The 13216-nt window shown below is 47.1% G+C and overlaps 1 protein-coding gene across 6 annotated transcripts in view; it reads right to left on the bottom strand.

Annotated features, from left to right (window-relative positions):
* Positions 1-526: 526 nt before the first annotated feature.
* MSI2 (musashi RNA binding protein 2) overlaps positions 527-13216 on the bottom strand; it is a 199929-nt gene continuing 187239 nt past the window's right edge. For 3 of the 6 annotated variants that reach the window (XM_084219019.1, XM_084219021.1, XM_084219022.1), the window contains 3 exons: positions 8995-9203; positions 7156-7233; positions 527-5081 (listed from right to left, as the gene is read on the bottom strand). In XM_084219019.1, coding sequence (XP_084075145.1) covers positions 7192-7233; positions 8995-9203 — 251 coding nt within the window. In that variant the 3' untranslated portion in view covers positions 527-5081; positions 7156-7191. The remainder of the gene's footprint in view (positions 5082-7155; positions 7234-8994; positions 9204-13216) is intronic. The other 3 variants (XM_084219023.1, XM_084219024.1, XM_084219020.1) reach the window with 2 other exon arrangements.

Below are 13216 nucleotides of genomic sequence, written 5' to 3'. Positions count from 1 at the left end.
CAAGTGCCAAAGGGAAACAGCCCCTGGTGGTACCGAGCTGCGAGGGGTCACTCCAGTGAGGAAAATACACGGCAGGGGTGTGGGGGACTGGGAATTTATCCAGCAGGACTGGGCCACCCCATGCCCCTCCTGGAAACAGGATCAGTGCTGCTGAGGGTGCCAAAGATGTGCCTGGCAGGGCCCAGCCCTGGGGCACTGGGCAGGGATGTGCTGGACGGGCAACAAGGTGATGAGTTTTGGGGTGATGGGGCTGATCTAACCCCCCAGGAATAAATATTCCACACCCCCCCCCAATGAAATGGACTCCATGGATCTGTTCAAAACAGTTTATTGTATTTTTTCGTCAGACAAACACATTGATTTCTGGACCACAGTAGAGGATGGAAACCTTTCACAAACTTATTTATTTGAAAATACAAATATAAAATTATACTTTCCACATCTGTGATGTGAGAGACCCCCATCCACATAGTATTTTACAACAGGGCTTCAGAAAGCCATACACAGAGACCTGAAAGATGCTTGATATATATAGATACATATATATATGTATATATATAAAAAAAAAGTCACTACCAAAGTTCTCATCAGTTCATACTAAAGTATAAAAGGAAGGGCTAGGCCTGCCACTGTGCCATAGTTTATTTAGGTACATTTATGACCACCTGAAATGCTCACTCGCATCCTAGTACTGATGGGAGTTCAGACCTCGTACGACAGAGAATGATGGGGGTGCTACCTACGACGGTCACGGACAGAGGAGCCCGGGGCTGGGGGACCCCTCTGGGCTGGGGGGACCCCTCTGGGCCTGGGGGACCCCTCTGGGCCGGGGGGACCTCGCTGGCCACCGGGCCCTGCTCGGACACCGAGCTCTCCACACAACACGGTCGGACTGCTGGGGGGGCTGACAACCCACCACGAGGATTTGCTTTCTCAGACTATGTTTTTTTTTTTTTCTTTTTAAAAATTATTATTATTATTATTATTATTTATTATTATTGTGGTTTTTCTTTTTGGTAATTTAATTACAGTATTAAAGTATTGCTTAGCTTACAGAATCTCCTCACGTAGTGTTCGCGCGGGGCCGGCTGGATTCTGTACGTAGGAAACTCTACAGTGTCTGTGCCCGTGTGTCTGCGAGGCATCCTGGCTCTTCTAACACTAACCTCACTTCTCTCCCTCTCTCTCAACTATGTCGCTTTGAAAAAAACAAACCAAACCACTAAAAAAAAGAATTCAGAAGATTCCACCCAAGAGACATCGCCATAGCGTAAAAGACAGCTATGAGTTAGTGTTGTTTCTTTTTTTTTTTTTTCTTTTTTTTTTTTTTTTTTCTTTTTTTTGTTTTTGTAAACAGTTTCATATGCAATATCATACAGAACCATGGCTGGCCTTCAGTAAAAATGTAGTAAACTATATTGCTTTATTATTGATTATGTTGCATTGAGTGAATGGCAGAAACGAAACAGGAAGGGACTTGTGGCTGGAGTCGCTAGCCCTCATTCACACTACAGATGAAAGCAGGGAAGAAAAGAAATCCCAACACCTTTCAGGTCGTTATCACCCACAATTACCCAATGATTTAACTAAGCCTAGCAAGATGAGTGACATTCACCAGCAGACGCTGCTGTACAATGGAAAAAAAAAATCAACTTACAGCAAAGAGAGCCATGCTACCTTAAAGTCCAAGCTACAAATTCAACTCAAAATGAACATTTATGAAGTGTAAGAAAAAATAAAAACCCCAAAGGACAGATCGGGCTTTGCCTTAACCAAGCCGATCCCGAGGGACTCGGGTGATTTATTTCAGGGGGATGTCCCCGGTGGTGGCAGGTCAGCCAACCTGCTGGAAATGGCTCCTGCTGCTCATCCCGGCTGCAGATCCCGAGCCAAAGGGCTCTGTCCCTCGGGCAGGGCGTCCTGAGAGGCCCTGGCTCTGTCCCTGCAGGGTCCCAGGCCAGGCTGGACACTGGGGACAGCGGGAGGTGACCCTGCCATGGCAGGGGTGGCACTGGACGGGCTCCAGGGTCCTTCCAACCCAGACCAGTCCACGGTTCCACCATCCTTGGCTCCCTCCTGGGCTTGAGTAAAACAAAGGTGGAGCTGAACCTTTGTGCTGAAAAATTTACAAAAAACCCCCAAACGAAGAAAAAGGAAAAAAAAAAAAAAAAAGTCCTTCAAAATTGATTTCTAGATGAGTGGGGGACTAACGTGAACCTTAGTCTAGGTAGCCACATCAAAACATCTTGGATTCCACGACATTTGTGCTATGGGCCACTGGGACTTCTCAAAAGGTATATAAACATCTAAAACATATTCACACAGATTAGCAATTTCTTCTGAGCATTCTTAAAAAAATATGTTTTTTTTTTTTTCTCTTAGTAAAATCGTTTTAATATACCGTGCCTCCCTCTTTTAAAAAATAAATTAAAAAAATCCAGTTTTGCATATCTAGCATTAGCATTTAAGGTAGTATGGCACATCCCCTTTCCAAAGTCATGGGTGGGGATCTACAAATGCCTTAAGAGTTTGCCAGCATTTTTAACATTGTGAGACCTTTGGTTAGTTGAAACCGCATCAGATCAACAAAAGAAAAATAATAAACAAGAGAAAAAAAAGCACAGAAAGAAAAAAGAGAAGAAAAAAAAACAAAAAAGGAAAACCTTCCCAAAATTATTAGCAATTTTTTTTTTCTTAAATAAGAGAAAGTTCTATCCTTACTGGTCCTAAATCTGAATAACTACATCTAAATTTTTAACCTTAATTACGATACACCTACCAATATGTACTAGAAGAGGAAGAGAGAAAGAGGGGGGGAAAAATTCACTACACTACCATCAGGACAGCACTCTTACAAGATAAGCCATTTTATACACTATTAACATACAACAATGATCAACAAAGAATATTCTATGAGGTGACAGGGAATGGAGAGGAAAACCAACTGGTAGTACAGTACATCATCAACATTGACAAAATAGCAATAAAAAATTCCCTGACGGCACACTGAATCGCAGGGAATTTGGTTCGTAGTATTTTTTTTTTTTTTACCTTTTTATTTTTTAAAGAATTCGGTTTTATTTCTTTTATTACTTGATCAAGTCTCAATATTTAAAAAGCGTCCAGCATTTTGCTTAAACCTGGTTGTTCTGAAATCAGAAAAAAACCTAAAATATTACATAAAAAGCATGATTCTTTTTTTTAAAAACAAGAAAAACAAGGTTTCTCCTTTCGGTTAGCAGTATGGTGCCTTGTTTTGTTAAAGATGCCTTGCTCTACCTTGTCTATTGAATGTCTACATTAGTCTACTTGTTAGTAAAATTTACAAAAATAGGAGTGCAGCAGCTCTTTTTAACAAATGTCGCATTCAGTGTCTTATACTGGCTGTACCTAAAGTACCAAATTTATAAACGTAACAATTTAAAAAAATATTAATAAAACTTGTCAATATTACGTTAAAAAAAGAAGAAATATATCCACACTACAGTATGTTCTTAATGCCACCTACCATGTTGTACTTCTAGTTTGCTGTTGCAGGCCTATTTACCAATATTAAAAAAATTAAATTAAAAAATATCCTTCATAAGTTTCCTCCCCCAACAGAGGACCATATATATAACAGCCAAATATTAAACATGTGCAAATAGGAAACTGTCAGTTTTTCCCCTACCAGTCACAGTGCAATGATGTTTTATACTTTATTTCTTTTAAATTCTGTTTACAACTACAATAAATTAAAATCTTCCGTTGCTTCTAGGGTGAAACTTGTAGCACTGAGGTATTCCCAAAAAAAAAAAAAAAGAAAAAAAAAAAGAAATCAAAACCAACCAAAGTTGCTTTCTAATTTGACAATACAGAAGGTGATGGGTAATAAAGGAAACCATGCAAGCTGGACGCTGCTCTGCCCACATGGGGTGCCCAGAGCAGCTGAAATGACTGGACAGCAAGTTGATCTAGTTTAAAACAATGACTAAAACAAAAAACCAACCCAAAATCCAAAAATAAAAACCAAAATAAAGGTGTGCTTTGAACCGTAAATGCGCTAAGTAGGAAAAATCGTAGCTTCTTGATCAGTTTTGGGAAAAGCACGTTTTAAATTAAAATAAGAATCCCACGAGACTGTTCCTTTGCAAGCTGTGCACGTGTGAGAGTGAACTGCTGGTGTGAACTGGGCGAGCTGGGAGGGTCCCACAGCACCACGGCCCCCCCGGCAGCCGCTCCCAAAGGCAACAACTTCCTTGTGTCTGCTCATCCATCTCCATAGAGAAACTGCCTTAGGCTGACTCCATCACAAAAATAGGTTTGTATTTCTCTTTCTTAATAGTTTCTATGTAGTTAATGGAATTGTATTTACAGCACTTTATTATTTTTTTCTTTTTTTTTTTTTCAGAATTCACAATTTCAAAAAACCTTATATCACCTCTTTCAACAAAAAAAAGCACTTATATAGAAAAAGGACGCGCAAAAAGTTTGTCGCCCTCGCCTTATTGCCGAAAATAGAGAGAATTAGAGTAACCAAGACGCCACAAAGGAAAAGAAGGGCCAGAGAACCTGCTGCTCCCCCCTCCCCGTGCCCTGCCCGAGGCTCCTGTCACCATCTCAGCATCCTTTAAGCAACAACAACTACGTAAAACAGAAGGGAGGAGGAGGAGGAGGAGGAGGGGAGGTGGGGAAGAAGAAGCAAAAGAAACCCCTTAATATAACAGTTACACTATGGTTAGGCTCTCGCTACATACACAAAGAATTGCGACTAGGTGGCTACGAGACTATGTCCAAAAGATGTGGGTTTGGAGAGGCTTAAAAAGAGGGGGGAACCCACCGAGAAAATAAAACCAACAAGAAATGGGTTTTATATACATACTTTTAAAAGCTGTTGTTTTTATAGTACAGCAGATTCATGAGATGATGAGAGAGATTTTAAACAACCCAAGTCCTTCGAGTGCCACCTCCAGTTTGCGTTGGCGGTGATGATGATGGTGGTGATGGTGATGATGATGTAGTGCTCAAAGTCTGATGAGATCACCCAACCGTGGGCTCCTTCAGAAACTTCGCCCTGTCTTGCCCGGACATCCAGAGAGACTCTGCGTGGGGAGAAGGTGGACAGGACACGGGAGAGGGACAGTTAATTGAGGTAAATTAGGAGTTTTAACCAAAAAGCCCCAAATTGTCTGCAAACGCTGCAGCCACAGCCTGCCCCATCCACCCCGAGGGAGGATGCAGAGGGCTGGAATGCTGAGGTGTTCCCAGGACAGCCACGGGAGAGGGGTCTCATGTATTCCCTGCTCTGATTTCCAGTTTAGGAACAGTAAAATGTGATTTATGGCCAGGACAAAAACGGCTCCTCAGGCATCTGTTATGCCATGAATTCACACAGCTTTGGTAAAATGGGTTTTCCCTGAAGTGCCTGGAAGGTGACAAGTTTTACCTGGGCACACTGAGGCAGCCAGGATTTATTTTATACAGGAGCTTCAGCCTCCAAGGCTCCGTCCCTGCCAGTGCTTAAAGCTGAGATATATGAGGTGTAAAAGAAATTTAAATATTTAGGGCACTGGCCCTGCAGGCAGCCGCTCACAGGGACGGGGGCCAGGACAGGATGGTCCCTGATGACCCCAAAGCCCATCCCCAAGCAGCTGTGCTGGGGTGAGGTCCCAGCAGCATCCTGCAGGGGTGTGGGCACTGCTCCCTGCCCCGGGAACTCAGCCAGGCCCTGCCCGGGGACGCGGGAGCAGCCGCTGCCGCCAGCGCTTCAAACCCAGCGCTCCTCCAGGAATTAATAACAAGGCTCATTTCCTCCTCTCCAAATCCATTTTAATTAGTAATGAGCAACATTAAAAGCACTTTGTTTTTAAGTCGCTAATGGCCGGAGCCCCAGCGCTGGCCGGTGAGCGATGGATGGCTGCAGCGATGGGCTGTGTGAGCGAGGAGTGATTACCCCTCAGGCTGGCAGGGCTCTGCAAAATTAGCCTGAGTGATGATGCTCTGCCCGGGCTCCAGCTGGCCTCGGGTACCACCTCACTATTCCAGAGGCTGACGGCCCAGCCAACGTGAAGGATTCTGACAAATTGATCTCAGAACGGGCCCTGCTACGTGCAAGTAATAGCTGGGATTAAGCAAGAGTGCTTATGGCACTTTTTTCTTTCCCATAAAAAACACTCCTTGGTGGAGCAAATCAATTGACAGAACAATTTCTGGTAATCTTGGGGGTGTGTGTGGAGATGAAGAGTAAATAGAAACCCCCTTTATCCACTAGTGTTTAGGTATAAATCTATTTTTATGTAGTTTAAAGTCTCTGAACGATTTCCACACTTCCCAGCCCCTTGACTAACTTTAATTCTAATTACACAGACTGATTTTTGAACATAAATGATGTGACATTGATCGTGTAATACCGGGCAAGAGGCAGGGAAATAAAATCTGTCCCATCCATCCCATCTGCCTGTCCGGGCTCAGAGCTCTGGAGGCAGACCCGTGCCATTTCATTGGGATAACTTCTGCTTTTCATGGCAATTTCCAATCTAGGCCATTCCCAGTGTTAAGAATATTTGTTTGCAAAGATGAATATGCCAAAGGCCAAATAATAATAAAAAATAAAAATTAAACATTTAATTAACTCGAGCTTAGTTCAAAGGGTAGGAAACTGGCAGCGATCCAGGGCTGCGGTGCTCAGGTAATGCCTTTAATTTAATTTGCTCAGGTTTAATTTTTTTTTAATCTTGATAATTGCTCTATGGTTACAAGTTACAATGTTATCTTTTAGCTGTAATATTTGGTACAGCACTTAATTAAGAATGATGGTTTCTCAGTAATAAAGCAGTGGGGCTCGGCTATGTTTAAAGCAGTGCTGGGAGCAGATCTCTGATCCCACTGGGATTCTGGCTGCTGGCACTGGGGGTGATTCCCCAAAGCTTCCTGGGCTTTCTGCCCCTTCAAATTATAGCATGAAGCATCATGAAGATGAAAAAGTGACTTTTGGTTTAGCTTTGGATCATTCTTCCAGTTTCCAGCCCGTGAGGTTGATTTGAGTAACACAAATCACAGAAAGGAATGATTAAAGGCCAAGGAAAGACGAAATGAAGATAAAAAATTGTTCACTTAAAGTAAATATAGGGGAGATGGTAGTTCAGCACAAAGTACAAATGGGATATACTGTAATACCTCCAAGTGAGATGGCAACCAACCAAGTGTAACGTTTCAATGGTATCCATTTGTAAAAGCCGTTGCAATCAAAGGTCCCTAAAATTGTACAATTGTTAAGTTCATCAGTGCTCTATACATGGGAACAGCTGATTATTAATTTTTGCCAAGAAATTATCAAAGGACTTGAAAGACTGTGTTGCCAGCATGAATAGGGATTTCCAAGAGCTGTTCTGGTCACCAGGTGTGCTCAGCCCTATGGTCACCTTTCCAAGACCATCATCTTCTCATTCCCCCAGGTGCAAAAATAAGCTTTGGGGTTCTCCCTTCTTTATTTTTAAACCAGGGTTAGTAAATGGACAGTGTTAAATAAATATATATGTCATAAAAGCTATGGGATTCTTTGCAGTTATTGGGGGAATTAAGAGGCTACCAATCTGCAAGTCAATTATAAAATGGTTCTTTGGGAAGTGTTAGTGCAGACAAATCTGGATACCCAGGCTCGGCCCTGGTGTCCTTTCACTTGAAAAACTGGGATGTTGCAGAGAAAAAAGTGCCCAAGTTTTCAAGCACAAACAGGTTTTTAGGTGAAAAATGGAAATAAGAGGTGTTTTAAGTGGTGAGAGGTGGCAGTTTGAACTGATGTAGCTCCTTGCAGAGCAGCAATATTCCGTATTTGTGCTAGAATTGATCCAGAGGGATTGTCAAGTCCGTGGTGTGACCACGGGAGGGGCAGGCCCGGGAGGGGAATCGAGCACACGGGCACAAAGCCAGGCAGAGGGCTCGTTTGTCTGCTTTGCAATTAAAAAAAAACAGTTCCAGGAGGTTTGTCTGCACCACACTCCTGCTCCCCCCATCCAATTCCATCGGGGAGGGAAGTTCTCCTCTGGCTTTGAGGGACCTTCGGGGGAGCCTCTGCACCTCCTGACTGTGCAGGAGATCAAACCAGCTCCTGGCTGCGCTCCCAGGGGCAGGAGCCCCCCTTGGGGGGTGCCAGGGCAGGCCAGCCCCATTCATGCTCACACACAGTGACACAGCCGCGTGCAGCCTGGCCAAGCCGATCTGTGCCCTCATTAGTGCCATCACAGCCCCGCGTTAGGAGGCACCCCGGGACCCCCGGCCCAGCGGGGCCCCTCGCTCCAACCTGCGGCTCTCGGGGCTGGGAGTGACCCCAAAGGTCAGCAAACAGGGGAGGGGGAGCAGGACACGGCCTGTCCCCCCAATGGGGTCCCACCAGCCGGATGAATGAGCTGATCTCGCCCCTTTAGGGGCAGCAGGGACTGTTGCTGCGCCTGCCACAAGGCGCAGCAGCCAGGAAGGGTAGTTGGGCTGATGGAAAGCCCACGTGGACAAGTGGGGATTTAAATCCCATAGTTATTAAATATTTCTCTTTGAGACAGCTCACGTCTGGCTGCAGACGGCTCCAAGGGAGAGTTTGCACCAAGAGATGTTCAGGTTGGGTATTAGGACAAAATTTCTTCGGTGCAAGAGTGATTAATCTCAAAATTTCTTCAGCGTAGCAGTGATTAATCACGGGGATGGGCTGCCCGGGGCAGTGGTGGAGTCCCCATCCCTGGAGACGCGGCTCTCACGGTTTGGTGCTGGCCCCCAGGGAAACACAACCTCCCTAAAAGGGCAGGTGGCCATTCGGGCCGGTTCTCGGGGCTGGCTGGACCTGGCGATCCTGAGGTGCTCCCACCCTCGCCGATCCCAGCGGGAACGCCCTGGCAATCGGGGATCGCTCCCAGCCCAGCCGGGCGGGTCGGGCACGGCTCGCAGGCAGCGGCGGCGAGGAGCCCCCCTGGCCCCGGGGTCCCACCGCCCCCAGACCCCCACCCCCCGAGCAGCAGGGGTACTTACGGCGATGCCGTGGCCGAAGCCCGAGCCCGGCTGCGGGCTGGCCGCGCTTATGTAGTTGCCCACGGCGGAGTCCTGGCTGGCCGTGCCGTAGAGATCCGCCACGGGCCCGGGGCTGTTGGCCCCGGGGAAGCCTCCGGGCCGCGCTGGGGTGGAGCCTGCCGGGGAAGCGGGTGCGCCAAAATTCGGTTGAGCACTGTAGCTATTCAAGACTGGTGTGCAGAGAATAAAGCTGGGTATGAGGCCAGACGCCGGGCATGCACCGGTATTACAAAGCCAAACACCAGAATAAACAGCCTAGGCCCAATTCTAACACTTAACCAAGGCCATGCGAGAGGAGAGCAAGTACTGGAGAAGAGTCAGCCCGGACTACTACGAAGCTTAGAGCTCCAAAAATATATATATGGATATATATTAAAAAAAAAAGAACAAAACAAAAAAAAGAACAATCATTCAACACACTACTGCAACCAGAGACTGGAGGTGCTCATTTTCACCAAATTATCACAAAATATAATAGGTATTTTTCAACATCTGACTTGATGCTCATGCAGTAGTAACAAGTTCTCTAGGTCTGGGCACGCCGAGACAGCATTCACATCCCATGCAAACTACAAAGGAACTAGTTTGAGACTACACATTGTGGTAATATTGATATTAAAATGTTGACAGCAAATAACTTGAATCACGTCTAGGAAAATCGTTTTTGGATCCATTCGATACTTTTGGAAAAAAACCCGCCCTTTTAGATCAGTAAGCTGTAGAAATAGTTCAGTAGTTGGTTTTTTTTTCTTTAAATGATATGGAATGGAACAGTTTGGATTTTTCTCTTTTAAATATGACCAAGGAGAGGGTTATTTTACTTAGTTTTTTTTTTTTTCCTTTTGATTTGGAGAGCGAAGACCTACCTTCGTCTCCAAAACCATGCTTGGGACATCAACCAAAATTATAAACAAATAAATAAAGATCAAAAGCAAAAAAAGAATTCCAGAGGGTGGATGACAACTCACCTCCTAATGTGGAAGTAAAAGAAAATTTAATTTTTTTCCTCCCTTAATTTTTTTTTTTTTTTTGAGAAAGAAAAACAATGTAAATAAGAATGATACTGAAGAAGAAATTTAGATATTAAAGCATGTTAGATGATCAGGCTTCTGGCATTCCTCACGGCTGCTCTTGGATGTAGAATTTATGAGGAAGAAGTTTCAATGTGAAAGAAAAGTCAGCGGACTGGGAGGAGCTGGATGGAGATGGCTGCAGGAAGCTGGAGCTACACCTGGGTGTAACCTGCAAGGTCCCTGGGGGCACAGGGAGCCTGCTCTGCCCCCCACACCGTGTCCCCACCGTGTCCCCACCGTGGGCAGCGCCAGGACACGACGGCCAGCGGGGCTGGACGTGGCCCAAGAGCAAGCACAGCCTGCCCCAAACGCCCTGGGCACCGACCCCATCACCTCCACCCCGCCCTTCCAGGCTGCCCCAGGCTACCTCAGCCTTTCCCTCTGGCTGCACCTTCCAGGACCTGCCCTGAGCCCCAGGGGGTTGTGAACTCCGGTGGCTGCAGTGACCTGTGCCGTGGGTCACAGCTGCGGGACCGAGCACAGGGCTCTCCTGGAGCCAGCCTGGAGCCAGCCCTGTGCTCTCAGCAAGGCCTGTGCTGGGCACAGGCTGCCCCTCTGCCACCCAGCCCCTGCCCTGCATCCCCAGCCGGGGATCCCCGCTCTCAGATGAACGAGCTGGTCAGCAGAAGCACAGCTGGCAGCTGGTGGCTCTGCGGGCACAGGGAAGGAAGGCAGCTCTGCACCGTGAATGATTCACCACAGCTCTGCACTGGTAGCAGGGGAGGGTAAGTAGGACATCTAAGCTAGCAAGTTCAAAGAAATAAGGCATGAGAGAGTAAACAGATTTTGGACTTCGCTGGCAAACAAAGAGCCTTTTTTTATTATTAAAGATTAAATGTCAAGATAACATTTGGCCTTCTCGCTTGTGAAGAAAAATATCCAGCTGAGATGTTCCAAAGCCCTTTATTACTACAAGCCAGCACTTTTCCCCCCTTTTCTTCCCTTTGGTTCAATAAAATGGATGTGAATTTTCCTGCCAAGTCACACAGAAAACCCAGTTGGCTGCTCCAAGTGACAGCAGGACCTGGCACGGCCAGGGGCATCCTGTTAGTAAAATACTCCTGCAAACCCCACAGCAGCTCCAGAAACCTCCAGAACAACCACCTGAGGAACCAGAGAGACTCTGTGCCCCCACACCCCACCCTGGCCACTCTCATTTGCATCTCTTTAAACTGGAGGTAAGGCTTTCACACCTGCAGGAAGAGCTGGCAGTGGGCTGGTTGTTCAGGTGGGGAAGGAAAAGGTAATTTTTCATCTGCTGACCGGGGTTCAGCATTCCACACTGCTCACAGGAGGGAGAGCAGGCATGCCAAAGGCTGCTCCACTGCCTGGGAAGTGCTGTGTGGAGGCTGGGATGCCCTGGCACCTCTCCATGTGGTGCCTGAAAAACTCCACAGAAAAAGCTGGAAGCTTTTCCAGAGCCAACACTTCGCTCCAGACCCTCCAAATGAAACAGAAAGCTCCCATAATTAGCAGGAGGCTCAGCAGCCTCAGGAAGCTGTATTTAAATTATTTGCTCAGCCATGGTTAGTTGCTAAGTGTTTGTCTTCTTCCAGGAGCTCAGGTGAGCTCACCTGGAGCCAGAGGCACCTTTAGCATCACAACAGCAAAGGGACCCTGAACCACTTCCCCAACAAGCAAATCCTGATGTGCTCTGGCAAGAACCACCTGGAAACAAAGGTTTGTTTTACACAAACCTGGAGCACCCTGACTCTAAAAGGAAGAAGGAACAATGCCTGCAATCCTCCAGACGCCAGATACTGCATCACTAAGAAAAGTTAACACCTTTTGGAAACCTGTGTCCTTATGACAAAATTCCTGGTGCTGGAGGTTGTCAGGAGTTGTCCAAGGCTGCTGTGAACTGTGGGCACTGCAGAGCACTGACATCAATTCCTTGCAGGCTGGAAGGAATTGGAGCCTTTCCCCTGGCCCCTAACATCCCACGGCAAGAACAGCAATTGGGGCAGATGTTTGGAAGCTTGTTGCTGCAGAGCTGCCAGGGGACTGTGCTGTCCATGGAGGGCAGGGAACACTGACTGTGACCTGCTGCCAGGAGAGGAGCAAAGCCTGACCTGCTGCCTGGTCCCAGCAGAGCCATGGGCTGAGCTGGCCAGGAATCCCCTGACTCTGGATCCATCAGACTGACTCAGCAGTGACTGAGGGCTGGCAGGGCCATCTGCTCCCCTTCCAAGAATTGCCAGCACTCAGGAAGTCCTGGCAGCCAAGGACTCATTTCAGGTCCCATTTCCCAACCAAGTGCACAGGAAGCCATCCTGCAGCAGGCAACTCCACAGCTCTGAGACTGTGCCTAAGCACCTCCAGCTCAAAGGCTTCCTTTATGAAAATTTGCAATCCCAAGCGTCCCCAGGAAGCCCTGTGATAGATCAAGGTCAGGAGAGATGTGGAAAAGATTAGATGTGCTTGTAAGTCACAGCCAACCCCCTTTTATCTTCAGCCCCAGCCATCCTCCACCCTCTGGACTACAGGAGCTCCTTCCTGTGCTGATGGAGATCAAGGGCCAGCAGCCAGGAGCTCTGGCAGCGATGGAACAGGGCAGGCTAACGTCTTGCCTGCTTCACTTTGAATTTGCTGGAGTTTTTCTTACAGAGAAGACTCTGAGCCTGTGAATTCTGATCAGCAGGTGAAGCCTGAGGGACAGGCTTTGGGGAGCCTCAGGCCCACTCTGCCCAGCGTCACAGTGGCTTGGGGAGCACTGAAAAGCAGTGAGGAGGGAATGTGAGATGGAATGATATCAAAAATGTGGGTTCATAAAGCAGCCCCAGCAGGTTTTTTCAATGGCAGTATTGGTGCTGGTGGAGTTGGGAGCTGCTGTGCAGGGCTGGCACAGCAAGAGCTGGACCTCTTCAGGCAGTGAGGCTTTATCTCAGCCCATCCTTCTGCAGAGCCTTTATCCCCATTTAACATGCGTGTGAGATGCTCCTCCACCTTCAGCCAAGTGCTTTGTGTCACGGAGCCAAGAGCTGGAAGCCAAAGCAGCCTGGCAGCCCAGGCTGAGGCAGGGCAGGAGGCAGGGATGTGTGTCTGGAGCCTTCTGCTGCCAACTGCCACGCTCACACAGACCCTGCTCACACCTTCACCTGTGATCAACC

This window comes from Fringilla coelebs, assembly GCF_963513975.1.
Source record: "Fringilla coelebs genome assembly, chromosome: 20".
In the NCBI taxonomy this organism is placed as follows: Eukaryota; Metazoa; Chordata; class Aves; order Passeriformes; family Fringillidae; genus Fringilla; species Fringilla coelebs.
This window is presented reverse-complemented; position numbering and strand designations above follow the sequence as displayed.